The sequence below is a fragment of the Gymnoscopelus braueri genome (genome assembly GCF_963280865.1).
Source record: "Gymnoscopelus braueri genome assembly, chromosome: 12".
Taxonomy (NCBI): domain Eukaryota; kingdom Metazoa; phylum Chordata; class Actinopteri; order Myctophiformes; family Myctophidae; genus Gymnoscopelus; species Gymnoscopelus braueri.
The window spans coordinates 37,327,976-37,349,351 of record NC_137614.1 but is presented as its reverse complement, the minus strand read 5'-3'; the positions used below and the strand labels follow the sequence as shown (position 1 = coordinate 37,349,351).

General features: G+C 41.2%; 2 protein-coding genes across 7 annotated transcripts in view; one reads left to right on the top strand and one right to left on the bottom strand.

Annotated features, from left to right (window-relative positions):
• Positions 1 to 169: 169 nt before the first annotated feature.
• Positions 170 to 18,505, bottom strand: znf341 (zinc finger protein 341). Of its 3 annotated transcripts, none has more exons than XM_080444331.1 (16): positions 18,470 to 18,505; positions 17,053 to 17,163; positions 15,877 to 16,067; positions 14,151 to 14,306; positions 13,058 to 13,369; positions 12,166 to 12,349; positions 11,176 to 11,269; positions 10,556 to 10,646; positions 9,950 to 10,133; positions 9,362 to 9,588; positions 6,466 to 6,677; positions 3,036 to 3,132; positions 2,586 to 2,718; positions 2,269 to 2,380; positions 1,518 to 1,588; positions 170 to 1,174 (listed from the first exon to the last, which is right to left on the bottom strand). In XM_080444331.1, the coding sequence occupies exons 1-16, from the start codon at positions 18,498 to 18,500 to the stop codon at positions 561 to 563; spliced, it is 2,820 nt and encodes a 939-aa protein (XP_080300457.1). In that variant the 5' UTR covers positions 18,501 to 18,505; the 3' UTR covers positions 170 to 560. The 3 variants fall into 3 exon arrangements, with proteins under 3 accessions (XP_080300457.1, XP_080300458.1, XP_080300459.1); XM_080444332.1 differs by having other exon boundaries at positions 9,362 to 9,585; XM_080444333.1 differs by having other exon boundaries at positions 11,176 to 11,266.
• Positions 18,506 to 19,990: 1,485 nt separating this feature from the next.
• The window catches only part of e2f1 (E2F transcription factor 1), a 67,069-nt gene continuing 65,683 nt past the window's right edge, over positions 19,991 to 21,376 (top strand). For all 4 annotated transcript variants that reach the window (XR_013934215.1, XM_080445296.1, XM_080445295.1 and 1 more), the window contains exon 1: positions 19,991 to 21,374. Coding sequence is in view for 3 of the 4 variants with exons in the window: in XM_080445296.1 (XP_080301422.1) it covers positions 21,120 to 21,374 (255 nt within the window). In the remaining variant the exon portion in view is untranslated. The remainder of the gene's footprint in view (positions 21,375 to 21,376) is intronic.

Here is a 21,376-nt window from a genome sequence, read left to right as displayed (position 1 = left end):
CAGATTTTATACTTGCAGCGTTGAATTAACACTGGATTTTGCCATGTACCATTCACACTGAGAAGCAGTTTCATCTCGACTAAATCCATGTCAGCATTTCTTCTGACCCAAAATCATGTCAGACCCGACGGACATTCCAGCCCATGAAGACACTGAGGTAACAGGTTTTCACAATGTTGTTTTAATTTAAAACAAATACAGTCTGCTTTGCCAGACATACTGTAGATTTGGACCATCAACGTCATAAATTAATCCATCGCAGTAGTTTTCAAACTTTTTGTGACTAAGGCACACCAATGGGCAAGTCAAAATCTCAAGGCACACATGTATTCAGAGTGAAAATAGCCGGCTATATTCACTATTTTTTATCGTTCGTGTAATGTGTGGTTGACACAAAATCCCAAGGCACACCTGAACATGTGTCATGGCACACCAGTGTGTCTCGGCACACCGCTTGGGAACCACTGATCACTGACCACTGACCACTGATCGCATGACAAGCGACAACTTCGCACGACGGAGGGTGAATTAGTCTTCAGTGTCCAGGGAAACAGCTCAAGCTACAAACATGTCTGCTGTATACAGTCTCTGTCAACGCTCTGTGCTGTCCGGCCATCCAAGCCTTCATCCTCCTCTACCTCCCCTCCCTTCGTCCGCCCGCCGGTGGGAACGGTAGTCGACGCCACCCCGGTCTCCTCGCGTGTACTCTCCTCTTCCTCCTCCTCCTCCTCGTCATCCTGTTCTCTTGCCCCGCCCCCTTCCTGCTCCGTCTCGGACCCTTCGTCCTCCATCTTTGAAGTGTAGTCCTCATCCGAGGCGCTTCCTGCCGTTCTGCGCTTCTGTCGCTTTCTCGTCGGCCTCCTCCTCTCCGATTGGCCGTCTTCCTCCCCGCCCTGTGGCGTGCCGCTCTCCTCCTCGTCCTCCTCCTCGTCCTCGTCCTCGTCCTCCTCCTCCTCCTCCTCGTCCTCCTCGTCCTCCTCCTCCTCTCCGGCCTCGCCCCCTGCCGCCCTGGCGGGGCATTTGTGATCTCGGTAGTAGCTGTTTCGGGTGAAGCCCTTGTTGCAGGCGGAGCAGCGGAAGCGGTAGTTGTCGGTGTGGGACTGCTGGTGCTCCAGCATGTGGGCGCGGCGGCTGAACGCTTTCTGGCAGAACAAGCACTTGTAGGGTTTGATACCTGGACAAGGACCAACAATGGGGGCAAGGTCATTATAGTTGTGCATTTTTCAGTAGTATATATTTCTTCATAGCAGGGAAACCAGCGTTGCCCGGGTTATTGTGCGGGTGAAATTGGCACCAAGTACTCGGACGCCAGTCTATGACATCAGAATTATTATTATAGTATATTATTATTATATAATTATGCAAATTAGATGGGGTTGACCACTCGTCTCACCTTTTGGTTACTTGAAGAACAAATTTCTCTGTTACAAGGACAAACAATATGGCAACATAATGCTGTTAGAATCTACTGTATTTCCAATGGGAAGTATCTGTTGTTTATAGAAGAATACACTCACCAGAGTGTGACAGAATGTGTGCCTTCAGTTTGTCTGGTCTGTTGAATTCTTTAGTGCAACCTACATGAGTCCTGAACAAAAAAAAAAAAAACAGATAAAGGAAGGAAATAAAATAAAGAAAGACAAAATGACAGAAAAGAAAGAAAAAGACAAAATTAACACAGAGGGAAAATAAATACCAGTAAATAAATCCAAAGGAAAGAATTACATTTTAATAAGTTTAGTATATAATGGCTTATAGTCCAAACACATGGACACAAACCCTTTCTCTGATGCACTAGATGGATGCCTTGCATGTGTTTAATGTTCATACTGTAGCTGTGACTGTGTTATTGAACATGTTTGACCAAAGTTTCAATTCAGACAGCACAACATGTTTTAAATTGTAACAAAGTATATTAACCATGTTTTTGCTATTTGAATAATATACTTTATTTTAATCTATTCTTCTAAATTATCTCTAAATACTCTGTCTAGCACCCTACATCTGCTGAACAGACCCTTCTTCTCTCCATGTCTTTCAACACAGAAAACAAAGGCTTCATTCAGTTCCTTGTCACTTGTTTCTGATGCATGAAACATGAAATTGGGACATGTGTTGAACGAGGATCTACTTTAAGGTGAATTTTCTTTTCAAAAGTGCTGTAAGCGATCATGACAAACAGCAAAGAAAGAAATATTCTTTATTTCAGTACATTCATCAGAGTCATTTTCAGCTCAGATTAATGTAACTTCTTAACTAAAATCTCACCTGAAAGGACACTTGTATTTCTTGAAGGGCTCATGGATGAGCATGTGTCTTTTCACTTTATCCTTCCTGTTGAATGTTGCATCACAGAGGGAACATTTATATGGCTTCTCACCTGCAGAACAAAGACAGTTTCACAATTCAAATCTCACAAATATTTACTATGTTTCATGATTTGTAGTTGTTGCTTGGATTTAGCTGCATCATTCTAATGCATTTACTGTATTATAATAACACACACACATACATATATATATATATACATATATATATATATATATATATATATATATATGTCGGTGGTAAAGTGTTTGATTCACCTGAGTGAATCCTAATGTGTAACTTCAGGTAGTGCTCTGTCTTGAAGGCCTTCTTGCAGATCTGACACTTGAACCTGCCGCCGACGCCGTGTGTGGGGAGGTGGCGTCTGAAGTACCTCTCACATGGGAACACCTGAAAGTCACAATTAAAACAATCTGAGAGATTAGTCTGAGTTTAGATGGCCAGATTAAGCGACCCCTATAGCAGGTGGGCATGTCATAATAGGTGGACATTAGGCAAAACTAGAAGAATATTTGGTGAAAATGTTACGTACATGTCATGCAGTTATACTCTGTTGATAATTGATTTAATGAATGAATAGAACTCTTGAACAATATCAAATGTTTGATGTGCTATCTTGGTTTACAATAGATCAGCTGTTCATGAACTAGGGCCTCTATGTACAATACGTAGCGTGCGTGCGCGCGTGAGTGGCCCGTGCGTTGTACCTTTTGACAGTGGGGACAGGGGAAGTTGTGTGAAGCTGTTAGCAGATGCTGTTCCAAAGCCTCCTCGGTAGAGTACCTGCTTTGACATTTCATACACCTGCAAAGCAAAGTCATACAAAGGAAATGAATGAAAAAGCATGTGTAGTACTAGTCACCATGTGAACTACAGAGATATGAGTCTGGTCAATAGTAAAAGAGATACTTAAATCCCTATAGATTTGTTTTGTTAGTTGTCAAGCTTTTATCATTGTTTTAATCGCGCTTGCACTTTACAAGTGTGCAACATGCGATTATGGTGTCTCCTGTTTAGACAACTTATAGTTTAACTACTTTCTATAATAATACAGGTAGAATGTGGACTATGTTGACTTTGGGTAAGACATTATCTTAACCACTTAAACCCTCTACACTTGGTAAACTAATACTTAGGTGACTGAGATTGGCTCAGTACCGCTTTTTTCCGACTACACCAAATTTCTTTGCCGAAAATAGGCGATCTACAAGTTCACAACGTATCGCACTGTGATGCGTTGTGAGCTTGTATATGGCTATTTCCTGCGAATGTTTCCCCCTATAGCGATGCTAGGGTTCAAGTGGTTAATGATTGAGGGACAGAGTAGACTGGGATCAAGTCGCTTTGATGATCCGGTGTGGGTCCGGAGCGGTATACGGAAACTGCGTACAATTCATAACGAAAACTAGTGTGGAAAGGAACACGAGGTTAGGGACCGAGTGTGTTGAGGCATTAACAGAATCAGCTGTACTCCTCTTAACCCATTTAGACCTGAGGCCGATTCTAAAAACGCCTTCTAAATCCTGTTTTCTGAAAAACTTCAAATATTTATTAAAAAATTACAAAAAATGGATGTTGCTATACTGTACACCCCAAAAGGGGTTCCCGTCCTGAAAGGTATAGTTGCAAATAGGGGTTCCCGCCGAAAATGGGTTAAAGTCCATACATTTAACGTCTCTATTCGATTTATGATTTCATTGTAAACTAGAAAATGTGCTCCTCGGAGCACAAGTCTCCGCCAGCAGACTATAGCAATTATATTATCATAGCAATAACTAATGAGATACAGTAGGGTAAAATATATATATTTTAGTTAAATAAAAAGGTGTATGTTAAAGAAATATTTATTCAAAAAAAAATGATTTAAAAATCATATTTTGTCTTCTACCGTTTCTTCTTACTCGTGTTATGTGCTTGTTGATGTTGTCTTTCATTATTTGAATACTTTGACCAGTTCCTTTTTTTCCTTTCGATGTTCTCTTCAGACTCTTCTACTTTTTCTTCCAGAGATTGTAGCAATCTTTGCTGTGTCATATTGTCAGCATTCATGGCTAGTCTTCGTCTTTTGTCATTTAGCGATTCTTTGTCTCTGATTAATTTCATTCTTTCTTTATGATTCTTAGCTCTGTTTAATTGAAGCAATGCTCTGTTTACATTGAAGCAATCTATCATATGGGAGTCGTCGTAATTGACTGGTTTGTTCAAATACTTGTCTGTCTTCTTCATCTTCATTGTCTTGAACAGTTTCAGCAGTTGATTGGTGCGTTTGATCTATGTCAGTTTTCTCTAGTGCTACATAATGTATTTGATCAAGGTGGCCAATTGTTATAGTATTAAGACTTCGGCCTTGTTGTGGGATCAATTCAACTCTAGTCCTCTTCTGTGTTACTGTTGTAGATGAGTATGCTTTCTTAGCTTTGGCCTTCTGCACCTTTGTTTGACCAATGTTACACACATATGCACGAGGGACACACACACGCACGGACGGGTGATTTGGACTAGAAGATACTGTTCCAATCAAGACTGATTGATCCTGTCTTACCTCGCTTCAAAAATGTAAACGTTTTTTTGAAGTGACACACCTATTTATAGAATTTTATTTCGTCACGCGTCCCTCTAGCCAATCAGAGGCATTGGTGGACATCTTCAAGACTGATTGATCCTGTCTTACCTCACTTCAAAAATGTAAACTGCTTTTTGAAGTGACACACCTATTTATAGGATTTTATTTTTATTTATAGGATTTTATTTCGAAAGCTGATGTTTTAGCCAATCAGAGACATTGATGTCAACATATTGACACGTATTAAGAGTTCGGCTTTGTTGTGGGATCATTTCAACTCTAGTCCTCTTCTACGTTACAATTGTAGATGAGTATGCTTTCTTAGCTTTGGCCTTCTGCGCCTTTGCTTGACCAATGTTAGGTGTTCTCAGAGGGAACCACACACGCACAGACGGGTGACTTGGACTTACTGAAGGTACTGTTCCAATCAAGTCTGATTGATCCTGTTTTACCTCACTTCAAAAAGTAGGGGCTTTTTGAAGTGACACACCTATTTATAGAATTTTATTTCGTCACGCGTCCCTCTAGCCAATCAGAGGCATTGGTGTCAACAAATTGACACGTGTCACGTGGAGCTTGCCCAATGTTAGCTTGGCTAACAATGTTTGCTCACACAAAGCGAAACCATATTCTCCACCTTCGGCGGAGACAATAAATCACACCCAGTGTGAAGTGGGCGGTGTGGTCATCACAGTGGTCATCATAGTGATGGAAGCTCACTTTTTAAAAAAAAATGATTTTTTTGAAGTGCATAATCCTATTTATAGGTTATTAATGTCATCATGTGTCTCGCTAGCCAATCACAGTGCTGAATAGAGTCAGCCAATAGAGTCAGCCAATCACAGTACAGCTAGGGGTGTACTAATGAGCCAATCACAATACAGCTAATGAGGTGTCCCAACCCCACTTATAGGGGCGGCTACACCGCCCAAAAAGGAAAAAGGGTCACTGTCATTGAATAGAGGCTATGCGCGTGACATCATCGTACCCAGAGGTTATGCGGGAACGCATACTGAGTGAGCAACTTTCTGGCCTTCACAGCCCATACATCCAAACAGAAAAGTGATTGTATCAAACAACGTTAAACTCACCAACATGGCAGCTGTACGGAAAGCTTGAATTATCCTCTTTCTATCTGCAAAGTTTTGTGTTTCTTAAAAATCCACCGTAGACATGTTATGAGCTACTTACTGCCAATAAATTCAGTGCAGGTGATTATTGCCAGACCCAGGGGGTCAGGCCTACATGAGGCTTTGTCGGTCCCCTTTTCATCCATATATGGACGAAAAGGGGGTCAGGCCTACATGAGGCTTTGTCGGTCCCCTTTTCATCCATATATGGACGAAAACGTTTTCTTACATGTCCCTCTTTTTGATTGGCCAAGCTTAGCGGGACGTAGTGCTCTGATCTTCAGATTTCAACCACTAGGGGTCTGGCAGTGCTCCGAGGAGCACTTTTTCTAGTTTTTCTAAGTGTCAGAGTTTGGAAGCGCTCGTTTTCAATAACGCAACGTCCTGCTTGCCTCCTGCATTATGTGACATTTAGAAACAGGTGGATGTTTTCATGTGTCTGACCTGTACACAGCGGGCTCCTTGCGTGTTGCACTCTGCTGAGGGCAGAAGCAGTGGGAGTACTGGTGGACGCCCAGCTCAAACAGGGAGGGGAACACCTTGCTGCACAGGTGGCAGCGGTACGTCAGCTGCTCTTGGTGGGTCCTGATGTGTTCCAGGAACTGGTCCAGCTTCTGGAAGGTCTGGGAGCAGGACTTCAGCACACACTTATAAACCTGAGAGGGAACACAACACACACACACAGCAGGATTAGGGGTGCAATTTATATCCATTACCTTCTTAGAAATTATTTTTTTCCATAGATCAGTGCTCTTGAACACCCTTTACGTCTGTGTGTTGGTAAAAAAAAAATTAACCAATGAAAAGTATTAAAAAGCGCTTCTGACAAAAGCAGCTAACTCCATTGGATCCTCAAACTTTCTGCTAAACCAGCTAACTCCAGCAAAGGGGGGTGGAGTTAGCTGGTTTTGCTGACTCCAGGCTCCACCCCCCTTTGACCTCCAACCTCATTGTGAGCTTGGAGGTCCATTCAACTGTTCTTATCAATGATGATCAAAACCTCCTAACTCCATTTCTGTTTTGTTTTTTTCATTTCCTGAAAAACATTTTGGAGTTAGCTGGTTCCCGCCGGACAGCAGAGATATAGTGCTTCAACCTTTAAACAAAAAACGTTTTGTTGTTTTAACCCGAAAATATCACTTACCCTACCTTTAATCATTATGCTCATTTATTAATCCAGCAGTGTTGCTCACCGAATGTGGATAATCAGGCTCACAGCGTATTGCGATGTGGATCTGTTGTTTTTGGCGAGCAACACTGTTGAACTCACTCACAGGGACTCCGGGGTGGGTTTCCCCAGTGACAGACAGTAAGATGAAAGCAACACTTCTGAACGGAATGAAATGCTCAGTTTTTCACAGATCGCGGAGTCAGTCCCGCGATTGAAATCCATTTAAATTCATCACTTAGCTCTTACATCCAATCATACCAAAAAAGCTTCCATTTTTTTTTAAACTTTCCTTGGCGAACGTCTCTTTGATGTACACTTTAAAGGCCTTGTCTGACATACTGTCCAGTCCCATTGTCAGCTCATTGTCTGTAGAGAAGGAGACCAGCTCTCCTTCTCTACCGGCGTATGCCATTGTCAATTGACAACCTGATTTCAGGTTGGGGAAATGTTCAATAACTCTTCCTTTAAGTTCCTCATAACTTCTGGCACCATAAAAGCACCGAACCTCACTTATGGAATTGTTATGAGATGACAATTCCTTCTCCATAAGATGAGCTTTGACATACATGTCTTTGATGCACACCGAGAAGGTTTTGTCATACATACAGTTCAGTCCCATTGTCAGCTCATCATCTGTAGAGAAGGCGACCAATTCCCAATCTTTATCTGTGTAGAACATCTTGAAGATCTGATCTTTCAGGCTGGGGAAATATCTAATAACTTCTCCCTTCAGTTCCTCGTAACTTCTGGCTGCATAGAAGCACCGAATCTCCCTTGTGGAACCGTTCTTCCCCAGAAGATAAGCTTTCACATGCAGCATGTTCATATTGGTGTCCTCTGAAATCATTACTCTGACAACTTCTTTCAATTTCCCGGCGGAAGTACGACATGTGCAGCACAACACCTGTTATATAAGCTGACGGAACTCTGGTCTGAGCGTAACAACACAACACAAACACACAAACAAACCGATTTGCGCAGATTATGTTTCACATAATCGTCGCTGTCGGGCAGAAACCTTGTACATCCAATTGTCAACGTATGTTTTTTGTTTTTCATAAATTAATGCCCTAACTTCATCACACTGTATATGAGCATTGTGCATAAATAGCCAATCGACAAACTTCATGATGCATTGTGAGCTTGTACATTTAGCTACCATTCAAAACCTTTAGAAGTGAAAGTGGTTAAGTGTGTGTGAGTTTTATAATATTCAACCAAAAGTAATTTACAAGAGCTTGTGACTAAATAGTTTTGGACATACAAGGTTTCCACCTGACAGTGACAATATATTACATTCCCTCTTCGTTTTAAAACTTGGACGTACTTATCTGCATACATTTTTCTCTTAAAAATGTATGCAGATAAGAGCACACACCTGTGTGTCCACCTGCCTCACTTCCCTTGTAATTTGAGTGGAATATATATTTAGAAATGACTATTGAATCACAAAGATAAGTGCTTTTAAAAACATGATTTGCTCATGTTCAAAGTGCAATTAAATGCAATTCAATGTGATCACTGTTTTCTTCTTTAGAGGATGAACACTAATTGCCTTAAAGTAAGTGATAAGCATAAGTGATGTTTTTTTTTGTTCAAACAAAACAGGTTGTTGTTGTTAAAATGTTAAAGCTCTATATGCTGATAGAATAATTGCTATAGAGTGTTTGTTCAGTAACAGGGGTCTCCCCATCTCTCCAACTCTTTATACATTTTCAGGTGGGTCGCCAATTTCTAATTCCGATTTTGTCTGCTCATTTCTTTGTTCGGTCACTTTCAATTTCACCTGTTTATCCTGTATCTCTCTCCTGATTGGATGAAATTGCTATCCCGACCTGAAAATGTATTTTCCGTTTAATCAAGAGCTGGATAGATGGGGACACCACTGTTATACAACAGCGTGAGATCGGACTGAGCAGATGTTCTATAGATACTTATCATTGGTCATGAATATTATACTGTATATCAAATACATTAAAACAAACTTCTGAACGTGCTGGCATCGCAGACAACCAGCAAACTGTCTTTAAAGACATTCCCAAAATAGTGACGCCAGGTTTAAAGTGTTAAGAAATCGGGACACATCGCCAGCATAATTGCCTATATCCATGTCGGCAAAAAAAGAGAAATGATTACCGATATATCGGTCTAAAAAACGAGCACACTGACCTGCTCTCCTTTGTGCTGGGTCATGTGGGATTTGAGTTGGAAGTAGGTGCTGAATTTGCTGGCACAGAACTGGCACTGGTAGGAGCTGTCTATGAGCAGCATATGTTTGGGTTGAGCTGAGGGGTCGTGGTGGTGATGGTGTCCATTGGGCATGTCTTCACCCTGGGTGCTCTCTGTGTGGCCCTGGGGTTCCATCACTGTCTCCTCTGGTTCCCCCAGAGCCTCTACTGGATAATCAGGAGACGAGAAGGTGGGTAGGGTTGACAATGAACACAGTAAAATCATCAGGGTTCATTTGACCACATGAACCCTAGCGTCCCTATTCTCTAGCGAACATTCAATGAAAAAATAATGCTTATCTACAAGTTCACGACACAAATTGAATTGTTTTCAATGGGAGCACTACACTATGTTGAGTCTATTTTGCACTGCGCGTGGTGTTTTTATCTCCTTGCCGAGAGTTGAAATATTTTCTACTCGGGCGTTTGGAAGCATTTTTAGACAAGCACCTTGTGTTTTCAGCTTTGAGGGGGAAAAAACGCTTTTGTGGACACAGCCCTTCAAGTGTTTCTGATTGTGAGATGGTACCTGTTTGCTCCGCCTCTTCTTCTGTCTGTGATTGGCTGCTCTGCTGCTGCTGTGGCCCCTCCTCTTCCTGTTCCCCCGGCTGTAGCTCCTTCCTGCTGGCTTCTTCCTCATTGGATACCACCGGAACCACCTTGACGGTGATTGGCAGCCGGGATGCTACGCTGGCGACGCCCAGAGGCCACACCTTCATTAGAAGAACAGTTGTTAACGTCCACTCAGATGCAGTTAGGTTTCCATTTGTTTAAAACAAATAATATAATAATAAAAGGGGAGGGGGTATTTTCTTAAGGAGAACACACGCACGCACGCACATGTAAAAATACATATTAATGCTTTAAAGAAAAGCAGAGTGCCAAAAACCTCCAGGATTTTCAACGATATACTTCAAAAACGTGTTAAAAACTCAACTTACCTTAACTCAAACTTAACGTTTTTAAATTAAATTGTTCAATTGTGATATTAGCAAACATGAATGTCAAACATACCAGACAGTCTACATTTCCCAAAAGGAAATGTACGTATTTAATTCAGTCTGACCAGAAGGAGGGATAAAACAAATCCCTACCAGCCATAAAAATTCAAATGAGGCAGAGAACGGGTCAGAACCTTGTGCGTCTGCATGTGCTTCTTGACGTTGGACTTCTGTGCAAAGGCCCGGCCGCACACGATGCACTGGAACGGCTTTTCTCCAGTGTGACTAGAGAAAGAAACCAACATAGTCATTATTAACTGGTAATAAAGAAATGGCTCTAAGTAAAAATATATATACCATATATCCTGTATAAAATATAATAATTATATAATTTTAATAATAATAAATATGGTTGAAAAGTGTTAGTTAAAGCTGCAATCCAGGACTCATTTAAAAAAAAATCTAAGAATTATTATTATGTAGTGAGTATGAGTATGTTAGTACAATATAACTAGCACATCTGCAGTGGTTGGAGGTGGTCTCCCTACTCTTTCATTGCGACATTTAGAGACTGGTGTCGAGTAGTACTGCCTGAAGCTCATAAGCCCAATATCGTCCCTGGCCAAGTGGGGATTCCCTCTTGTGAGAGCGGAAGATGTTTGGGAGACCCGAGTTCAAATCTCAGGTGTCACAGTCGCAATTACCTCTACTCTGTCGGAAGAGGGAATAAAAACTTGCGGATTACAGCTTTACAGACTCTAACTCTCTGAAACCACAAAAGACAAATGATGTGGGATGTTGAAGGTTGCCTCACCTTCTGATGTGCTGCTGCAGGTCAAAGTTTTTACAGAAGATCTTCTCACAGAAATTACACTTCAGCTTCGCTCCCTTTCCCTTCAGCTGCTCTACTGAGGAGTGAAAATAAACACAACACCACATTACTCTAACCACAGGTTCTCAAAGTGGGGTCCGCGGGACCCCCAGCAGTCCTCGAGTCAGTTCCGGAGGTTCCCCAGCTAAATGAGGAACAGTTTAAACCACTTAATTATTTAAGGTCACAACGCGTTTCGATGTGATGCTTTGTGTGAGCTTGTAGATCTGCTATTTTTGAATAACGTTGACAAATATTGACAAATCTTCTCTTATGGGGGTCCCTGGCACAAAATATTTTCAAATGGGGTTCTGTGGCCAAATACATACAGAATATATTTGGGGGTCCTTGACATGAAAATGTATGAAAACCACTGCTAAACCCAGTGCTTCCATCCCTGGACTAGTACTGTCTACCTATTCTACCAGCACCCCTAGTTCTGCTGGTTTTCTATTCAAGGGGTTTTCAAGGGGTTTGTGCCCAAGGCACACCAAATACCATGTCAAAATCACAAGGCACACCTGGACTTTCTGTCTCATGGCACAATAGTGGGATTTGGCACACCGTTTGGGAACCACTGGTCTAAATTGCATTCACCTGTCATTTGTAGATCTGGGACACCAGGTGAGTGCATTTAGCCGTTTCGTAGGATAGGAAACCAACGGTACTAGAGGTCCTGGTAGGATAGAAAACCAGCAATAGGTCCTGGTAGGATGCAAAACCAGCAGTACTAGAGGTTTGGGACCCACAGCTCTGAATGTCCCACTTTTGACCAGAATGTAATGAGTGAGCCAGGACATGTGACCTAGACCGTATTCCCAGGGGCTCTATACTAGGACCCCTCCTGTCGTAACGTGACACGCAAGCTGTTCGCCGAATGTTAAGACCCAAAATAGGGGTGCTAGACAGTGTTCAAGTGGACCTCGAACAGACCTGGGGATCCATCGGGGCCTTTCTTGCCGTTCCGCGGTCGTTTGGGGATGATGACCTTCTCAAAGTCACCCAGCTCTGTCAGACTGGCTGTGATGCTACAGGTCTTGGTCTTGAATTCTTGTTTTCCAGGACTGTAGACAGGAGGGGTTGTGAAGGACTGGCTCTCCACACACTGACTAGGAACCTACGAAAGTCACACTGGCTCAGTACAGGTTCATGTACACCACTTTTATCATAGAATCCACTGCAAGAATATCAGCTAGTTCTCCTACAATGCTATTAACATACATTCTACAACACATCCTCAATATTAAGCAGTGAGCTTAATACACAAACCAATATGGTTAGAATTTTATCTTGATTATTTATAGAAACTACATTGAGTCAAAATGTTTAATACATTTTGACATACAAAAGCTCACTGGGCGTTGTAAATTTCGCAATTGGGGGGCCGTAGCAAGAGGCTATGGCTATTCAGGGCTATCCTTGTCATGGAAAAGTTTGAGAACCCTCGTTTAAACTAAACCTTATAGTAGTAGAAAAGGTAACAGACACCAATACTGTAGCTATGGTGAGGTGCTGACTACTGGAAAACAAACTATAAAAAACGTGTCACCCACTCTGACTCCAAATTATGTTCTTTTTAATTTACTGACGTTTCGGCCTGCTGGCCTTCATGAGAAAAAACTAATGGGAACATTATTTCGTTTATTCTGATGAAAACAAAAGGGAACATTATTTAGTTTATTCTGATGAAAACAAAAGGGAACATTATTTTGTTTATTCTGATGAAGGCCAGCAAAACATCAATAAATTAAACAGAACTACATATGGAGCCAGAGTATGTGACACTCTTTTCTTCTTTTTAAACTAAACTTTAACACTACTCCACCTGTACTGGCTGGAAGGACTGGAGGCCCAGCGTGTGGATCTCTGCGTTGTTGCCACCGCCGGCCATCGGGGGCATCGTGCTGTAGACCTGGACCATGGAGTTGCTGTGGCTGGCGGGGACCTGGGAGGACAGGGACTGCTGGGGCGGCTGGCCAGGCGGCAGAGGGTGGGCTGGGGTCTGACCGGAGGGGAGAGAGTGTGACGGCTGCTGCTGCTGCTGCTGTTGCTGCTGATGATGAGGGTGGTGGTGGTGGTGATGGTGATGATGGTGCTGCAGGTACGACACACCGGCCATGTGCATGCTCAGGTTACTCTGACAAACACAAGAGAGAGAAGCCATTGATTAATGGGACGTGAACTTATGAATTAGGACAGTGGTTCTCAAACTTTTACATTTCAAGGACACCCTTAACTCTGACAGTGTACAAATCGAACCAAATGGTCCCGTTAGGGTCCATTTGGTTCCATTTGTACACTGTCTGAGTTACAGACTTGTAAAGGTCCATTTAGAACCCCCTCAAGGAACCCTGAGAGTCCCTGGACCCTACTTTGAGAACCACTGAATTTAGGACATTGTACACAAGATAGGTGTCTCTCATCATGCCCGTCTGAAAAAGGCCATCCAGGTACTGTTAAAATATCCGTCCCTGGCAGCTATACTTTCTGTATCACTTCCTATGCATCCCATGTCTATAATGCATGCTAAACATACTTACGCTGCATTATGATCTGCTTATAATTATGTATAATTATAGCTATGATCTAGACTCTGCTTTATACAATAATCATGTTATAATGACTTATAAGGTCAAGTATAAATGTATTGTAATCTGCTTATAACTATATAATTACAGTTATAACTATTCATAGTGCAATAATAACACATTTTAAAGCCTTGTATAATGACTTTTAACCTAAAGTATCATAATGCTTAATAATTACAGGTCACTCACAGGATTTTTTTCATTTGGCCAGGATCATAGTGTATTATAATTCTCATCGTTGTAGTAATTCTATAATGCATCAGAGACGCGGTACCCACTGCTAGCAACATCACTGTAACGTGCGGTCACACTGAATCCAAGCTGTCTTACTTGTACGGGTGTCTGCATGGAGGCCATAGGCTGCTCTATGGAGGTGAAGGCAGAGATGGCGGACATGAGAACGTCATCGCTGACCAGTACATTGCCCTGGACCAACGTGTGTGTGAGGGGGGAGGGGGGCACGGTGATGTACGTGGATACCTGGGGCTGGAGTGCACAACAAAAAGAATACAACTTAAATCTTTGGCACATCACAGGTTTACAGGTGTAAAAAAAGAAAAGGGGGAAAAAGGAGGATCAATCATTTTTCATGTAAGCTCCATCATTTACGGTTTTATAAAAGGGGGAAAGATATACTGTACATATACTCTTCATCTAGACCTAGATAGTCAAGTCTGAGTGTCTTCTAGACATGAGGGCATTTCCAATTAGCATTTTCAGAGATAATTATTATATCACTACTTATCTGAAAGATAGCACAGTTATGTTATTGTCAGTCGCTCCACATTCTTTTCATCAATCACCTGTCCACCCACAATATTTCCTTTATTATTTACAGACCTGTAATTAAAACCACCATGAATGTTTAAATATGCAGATTGTGACGATTAGCACAGCATACCACTTTCACATCCACCAATTATGTTCAGCACACAGGTTCATTTACATGTGGGTTTTTTTTTTTTTTTTTTTTTTTGATTGACAGCTTCATTGCATATTTGTCAAGTGACAACCCTGGCTGGCACTCCAGAATGTATTCTTAGTCAAATGGTGACAAGAACAAGTGGCAGGCTTAGCGCCACTTGGGTGACAATCGCACAAGAGGCGTTCGGTGTAAACGGTAAGTGTCAGTTGACAACTGTGTACTTCAAAGCGGCAGCTAGGTGACACAACAGCCGTCACCAGGCTGGTGGAGATCCATTCTTACAGTATTTGTTTCCAATAAAAGGCTAAACATTTTAATAAATGTATAAACAAATCATTCAACCAACCATCAAAACTCCTCTGTCTTTAACTTCACTCAGGAACAGTACATGTTTTCTTTTTCTTTTATCTTCCTGTGTACTGCACCAACATCGTCTTTATTATATTATTTGTATAAACCAAGAAAACAAAAAAAAAAAAAAGACAGAGGTGTTCACACTATTTTGTGCGCAAGGCACACATATGGGAAACTCTAAACCTAAAACCACACCTAATTCAAAGCAAAGATTGCCAATCTACAGGCTGAGATTGGCTATTTTTACCTTCTTTTTTTTTTTAAATGTGTGAGCTTTTTGGAATTTCATAATAATAAATAAAAATAATTATCTAAAGATATTCTCCTAGAATGACATGCCTGAAATGAGTGGGCACAAAGTACTGTAAACTTAAGAATAATTCATAACTTTTTGCATAGATGACGTACAGTACTATATATTGCAATAATAGAACCATTTGCTCTGTTTGCATGCTTCAATCATTTTTCCACTTCATTCAGGTGAACAGCCAGAACCAGTGGTTCCAAATGGACCCTTACAGGTCTGTAATTTTGAGAGTGTACAAATGGAAATGCAAATGGAACCAAACGGGCCTTTACAGGTCTGTTATGGCGGTCTTTGAAATTCAAAAGTTTAAGAACCACCGGTATTGTAATTGTATAGCAGACGTGAAGTCTACATACTCAGCTCTGACAGTGTGATAAAAAACGGTTCCGGAAAACGGTTCCAAATATTCCGGTTCCTCAATGTTGGATCCGGTTCCTGCAGTTTCCAGATCCCAACCCTATAGTCCTCACCTGTCTGCTGGCCGGCGTCTGGGGTCCCGAGGTGATGGAGGGGACGGGAGTGTAGGCGTTACTGGAGGCCAGGGACACGGTGGACAGGGAGGGGGCGTTGGACTGACACTGCTCCCTCTTGTGTGTCATGAAAGCGGGCAACGAGTTGAACTGTTTCTTACATTTCCCACACAAGAACACATCCTCATCATCTGGAGGGGGCGACAAGGGGAAGTGATGGTGAATGACGTGTGGGAATAAAGCAACAAACAAAGCTTACAACGCGTCACAAAGTGACGTGTTGTAAGCTTGTAGATCAGAGGTCTTCAACGTTTTTCAGCCCAAGGACCCCTTAGCTGAGCGACAGATGAAGCAGCCAGTGACCCCCACTACATATTGTATTAAACTGTGTTGCAGATTAAACTTTTTAATCGATATTTCGATTCATGCTAATGTGTATTTTCAGATAGTTAAAGGTAGGGTAAGTGATTTACTTTGGTTAAAATAAGTGTTAAATAGCTCTATATTCTGATAGTACTCATTGCTATAGAGTGTTTGTTCTGGAAAAGGAGTCTCCCATGTCTCTCCAGCTCTTTATTAAACAGAAAATGCATGTTCAGTGCTCTCTCCTGATTGGCTTACATTTTTTCACCTCCCTGAAAATGTACTATATTCTGTTTATTTAAGAGCTGGAGAGACCCCTGTGACTGAACAAACGCTTTGTAGCAATGATTACTATTAAAATATAGTAATTTAACCTTTTTAACAAACCCCCCCCCCCAAAAACATATCACTTACCCTACCTTTAACCTTTTAAAACTCTCAATATTTAGTCAACTTGACCATTGGCTCTGTACTTGGTCTGCTCTTTTTCCCTCTACACCAACTCTCCAAAAATAGTAGATCGACAAGCTCACAACGCCTCGCAGCGCAAGGCGTTGTGAGCTTGTCAATCTGCTATTTTCGGCTATAATGTTCCCAATCACACAAAGATTTGGCGGACCCCCTGTAGTAACTCTGAGGACCCCCTAGGGGTCACGGAACCCCTGTTGAGAACCCTGTTGTAGATCATCTATTTCTGCTACTTTTGGAAAATGCTTGAAACATTTTTCAACATGGCAACGATTATGCAAAAAATAATTGCGATTATCTCAAATAATTAGGCGATTATGTAATAATTGTGATAGGCCTACATACCCATTGACTGGATGGTGGCTGTTCCAGACACATTCTGGCTGTTTGGGTCAGGAACTCCTCCTTGGCTGTCCAGTAGAGACTGGACTGCCAGGACGGTCTGGTTGTCCATGCCTGAGAAGAGAATACCATGGGCGTGAATGAGAAAGCTGCTGATACAATACCCTCCTGTTGTATAAGTCAGTGGTTCTCAACCTGTGGGTCAGGACCGCCAGGTTTTTTGGGGGGGCTATGTATACTTAGGCTATTTTTATACATTAGGAAACTTGTGAAATGGGACATTCTGCATAATGAGCACTTTTACTTTCTTAAGTATATTTTAATGCTATTACTTTTGTACAATTTTTTCAATTTTGAATTCCAGACTTTCACTTGTAACAGAGTATTTCTACATTGTGGTATTGGTACTTTTACTTAAGTGTAAAATGTGAGTACTTTTTCCACCACTGCCAGCAGGCAGCCCAGTTTTGACAGTTGTCTTTTATTTTTTACACAATATTTCTGTCATATATATACCACGGTGAAACATCAGGAAGTTAAGATGTGAAAAAATGCAAGCACCCAAGCCATCACGTCTAAAATACTATAGGCTTATAGCCTTACTCTCCTTCAACACCGCTCTAATTTAAGAGCACTTACAGGTGGCTGCAATTCGTAACTGGCCCCTGTAAAAAGTCTAAGCTTATCACCAGAAATGCCACCCACCCACCCACCTGTTTACTGTACATATTTTTATTTTTTGATTACTAGCCATAGTGCTTTCTTGGGTTTAATCCTTTAAGCATACTTTTGTATAGAACTGTACTTTCTGTGCTTTTTTTGCAAACTGTTAATACAGTATTCAATCAATCAATATTCAATCAATCAATCCATTCCAAGCTCCATGACTATAATAATTACATTATTTCTATAACATCCAGGCCTGAATGCATATAGGTGTGATGTTACAAGTTAGTACTTTTCATATTGAACGTATCTCACAGATTATAAATATAATCAAAATAAAAATAATAATGATGAAATAGATTGTTTGGTATGGATCATGGTTTGTTTGTTTACAGTAGGAGGTGGTGCCTCATGTGAGAATGATCAGCAGCTGTTTGTTTACAGATCATAAATGTAATCAAAAATAATAGTAATAATGATGATACATAGAATGTTTGGTATGGATCAAATCCATTGATTTGATCCATACCAAACAATCTATTTATCATCAAACAGATCAATCTGTTTGTTTGTTTACAGTAGGAGGAGATGATGCTTCATGTGAGAATGATCAGCAGCTGTTTGTTTAATTATAATGTTTTATTATAATTATTTACATGTCTGCATCTCCTAATCAGGACCTTCGAGACGTTTCTAAAAAATAAAAATAAAAAGTGTTACATGATGATTGAGAGGTAAATAGATGATCATCTACCTTCAAGCACTTCGAAGATTGCCTGCGCCATCTTGTAGCTCCTCTCCAGATAGATAGGCACTCGATTAACACGTCTGTGTTGTGTCATGTACGCGTGTGAGTGCGTGCGTGCGCGTGTGCGTGTGCGTGTGTGTGTTTGTTTGTTTGTGTCAGAGGTTCTCAAAGTGTGGTGTAGGGACCAGGGGGTCCGTGAAGGGGTTCCCAGAGGGTCCCCTGCAAGATTATTAGTTAATATATCATATCAATCATAGTCTCATGAAAACGACGTGTTGTGAGCTTGTAGATCTGCTATTTTTAAATAGCCTAAGTATGAAGTGGTTAATGTATGTTTTGTAATAATAATCAAAATCTACAAAGTAACTAGTAACTAAAGTTTTCAAATAATTGTAGTGGAATAAAAAAGTACAAAATTGCCTCTGAGATGTAGTGGAGTAGAAGTAAAAGTACTGAAAATTGCAAACACTCCAGTAAAGTAAAAAAAAAAAACTACTTTTAAGTACAGTACTTGAGTAAATGTACTTTACGTCACTGACTGTATATCATCATCATGAAAATCAGTTTGACAACAGCTATTTGTATGGGGGTCTCGGGCACCAGATATGGGGGTCTGTACTCTGCAGCCAAATACTTTTTAATTTGGAGGTATTTGACATGAAAAATATAATTTGGAGGTCTTTGACATGAATAATAATAATAATAATAATAATTTGGAGGTCTTTGACATGAAAAATATAATTTGGAGGTCTTTGACATGAATAATGATAATAATAATAATAATAATAATAATAATAATAATAATAATAATAATAATAATCATTTGTAGGTCTTTGACATGAAAAAGTTTGAGGACATATTATTATTATTATGTGACGGATGGATTGGAAATCGTGCATTTATTGTTTCCAAAGACAGTGAATTTCCAAATTATATTACTTCGTGAGAAAACTGCAACCAATCACCGTAAAAGCTGTTACATTCTGAACATTTTAATATGTCATCCATTGCATCTGGTATCAATTGATGTGGCCTCAGCAAATGACAGCTGGTGAGGCTTCGGGTAGTTTGTGCCCTGGTTTGAACATTGATAAAGACACTTTGCCATACATTTAATACTAGTTAATATAGAGTTGGATATAGATTTCTCATATTATTATTATTATTATTATTATTATTATTATTATTATTATTATTGTACACTTTTAGCTTCAGATGTGTCTGTAAATAACTAGAAAACAGACACCTCAGAGTATGCCAGTGTTATTGCACATAATGATATATCATTACGTTTATTTAGTTATTTAGCTAACTAAGTAAAACTTCCTCAATTTCTACTTAAGTACTTGAGTAAATGTACTTAGTTACTTTCCACCACTGAACACAACTATTACAGCAGGTCAAAATAAGTACCCCATGCGCTGACTAACAACAGCGCGACGTCACGGACTCGCTCTCGGCCAATGGCGAAGCGCGGATGTGGCCACGTGTCGCTTTCGCGGCAAAAAGGGTTTCGCGCGAAAAATACCCGGGAGTCCTTGTGTTTACATCGGACGGGACAATAACAAACTAATAAGAGGAAATCTGGGCTCCGCGCGGCGCTGCGATCGAAGGACGGGCATCGATCCGACACCTGCGGTACCGAGCCTTGGGCCGGGCGACCCCCTTACGGGAGCGGATCGTTGGGCTTCTGGTGAAGTTTAGTTTAGTACCGGAGCGGATCAGCGCTTCCTCCCAACACAACGAGGCGGTTGAAGGACCGAGGCTACTCGTTAGCATGCATGCTAAGTTGCACAACGTTTACATCCTGATCTGCTTACATTGTAAAACGCAAAGAACGCCAGTTGTCGCTCCTTAAATGCTGTGTTTCCGTTGGGGCGTTTGGACAGCGCGTTATTTTATACTACTGACGGGTAGTTGTTGATAAAGTTTTTTAAATGGTCATGATCTTGGATAATTCAACTTAACTCCGTCCCACTTGTGACAATCTATATTCTTGATTGCTGATCCATGTTATGGATTGTCTGATTTGAGCGTCTGATCAACTGCACCAGTGTTTGTTTATAGTAGCACAAGCTAGCTTAGCTCTTTTTTTTTTAGCAGGAGGCCCTTGACGCTTTACTGTATTGATAGAAATGATGGAAACAAAAGAGTAGCCTACAGGGTGGCTAGCAGGGTATTGTGCATTGCATTCTTCATTGATTGTTGGACCAGATAGAAGGAGGGTGTTGGTAGCTAGATATCCTCAATGCCACATTTACAGTGCTTTAGTTTGCAGTCAGCTGCAGTTCCTGTTTCACCATCAGGCTGAAGTTGTTTTTAGCTCTTGGCTCCTTAAACATAGGGATTATTTGTGCTTAAAGAGAATTGCATCATAAACATCCATTTGGACCTTTGCATAGTTTATTATTATTGTTTGCGACAGAACAAGGTGGCATCTGTTTGAAAATGCATTCAGCCACACAATGTTGAACTGCAAGGGAACTTTCTTTACAATGTTTGTGGCGTTACACACATTCTCTGAGCAGATCAAATGCACATAAAAGGTGTTGATACACAAGCAGACTGTGCCACATCAGTTTGTGACCCTCCCCTGACTGGCACCAGAGTCTCTCGTTAAGGGGTCAAAGTCAACACCATCCTGTGTCACCCTGCGATGTCAGAGACTCTGATAACGGGGCAGACATCTGAGGATCTGCTGGCCGACTTCGAGACGCTGTTGAATGCTGGAAGTATCAACCTGAATGAGGACCACCAGATAGTGATCATCTCCAGCCCCGCCGGTCATGTGGGGCTCCACCCGACCGTGGCCCCCACCAGCACAGGGGAGATCCTGCTGTTTGCTACCCCACAGGGCCCAGCTGACGTGGGGCTTGAGGACAAGAGGCGACCGACGCTTGGGAGACCTCCGGT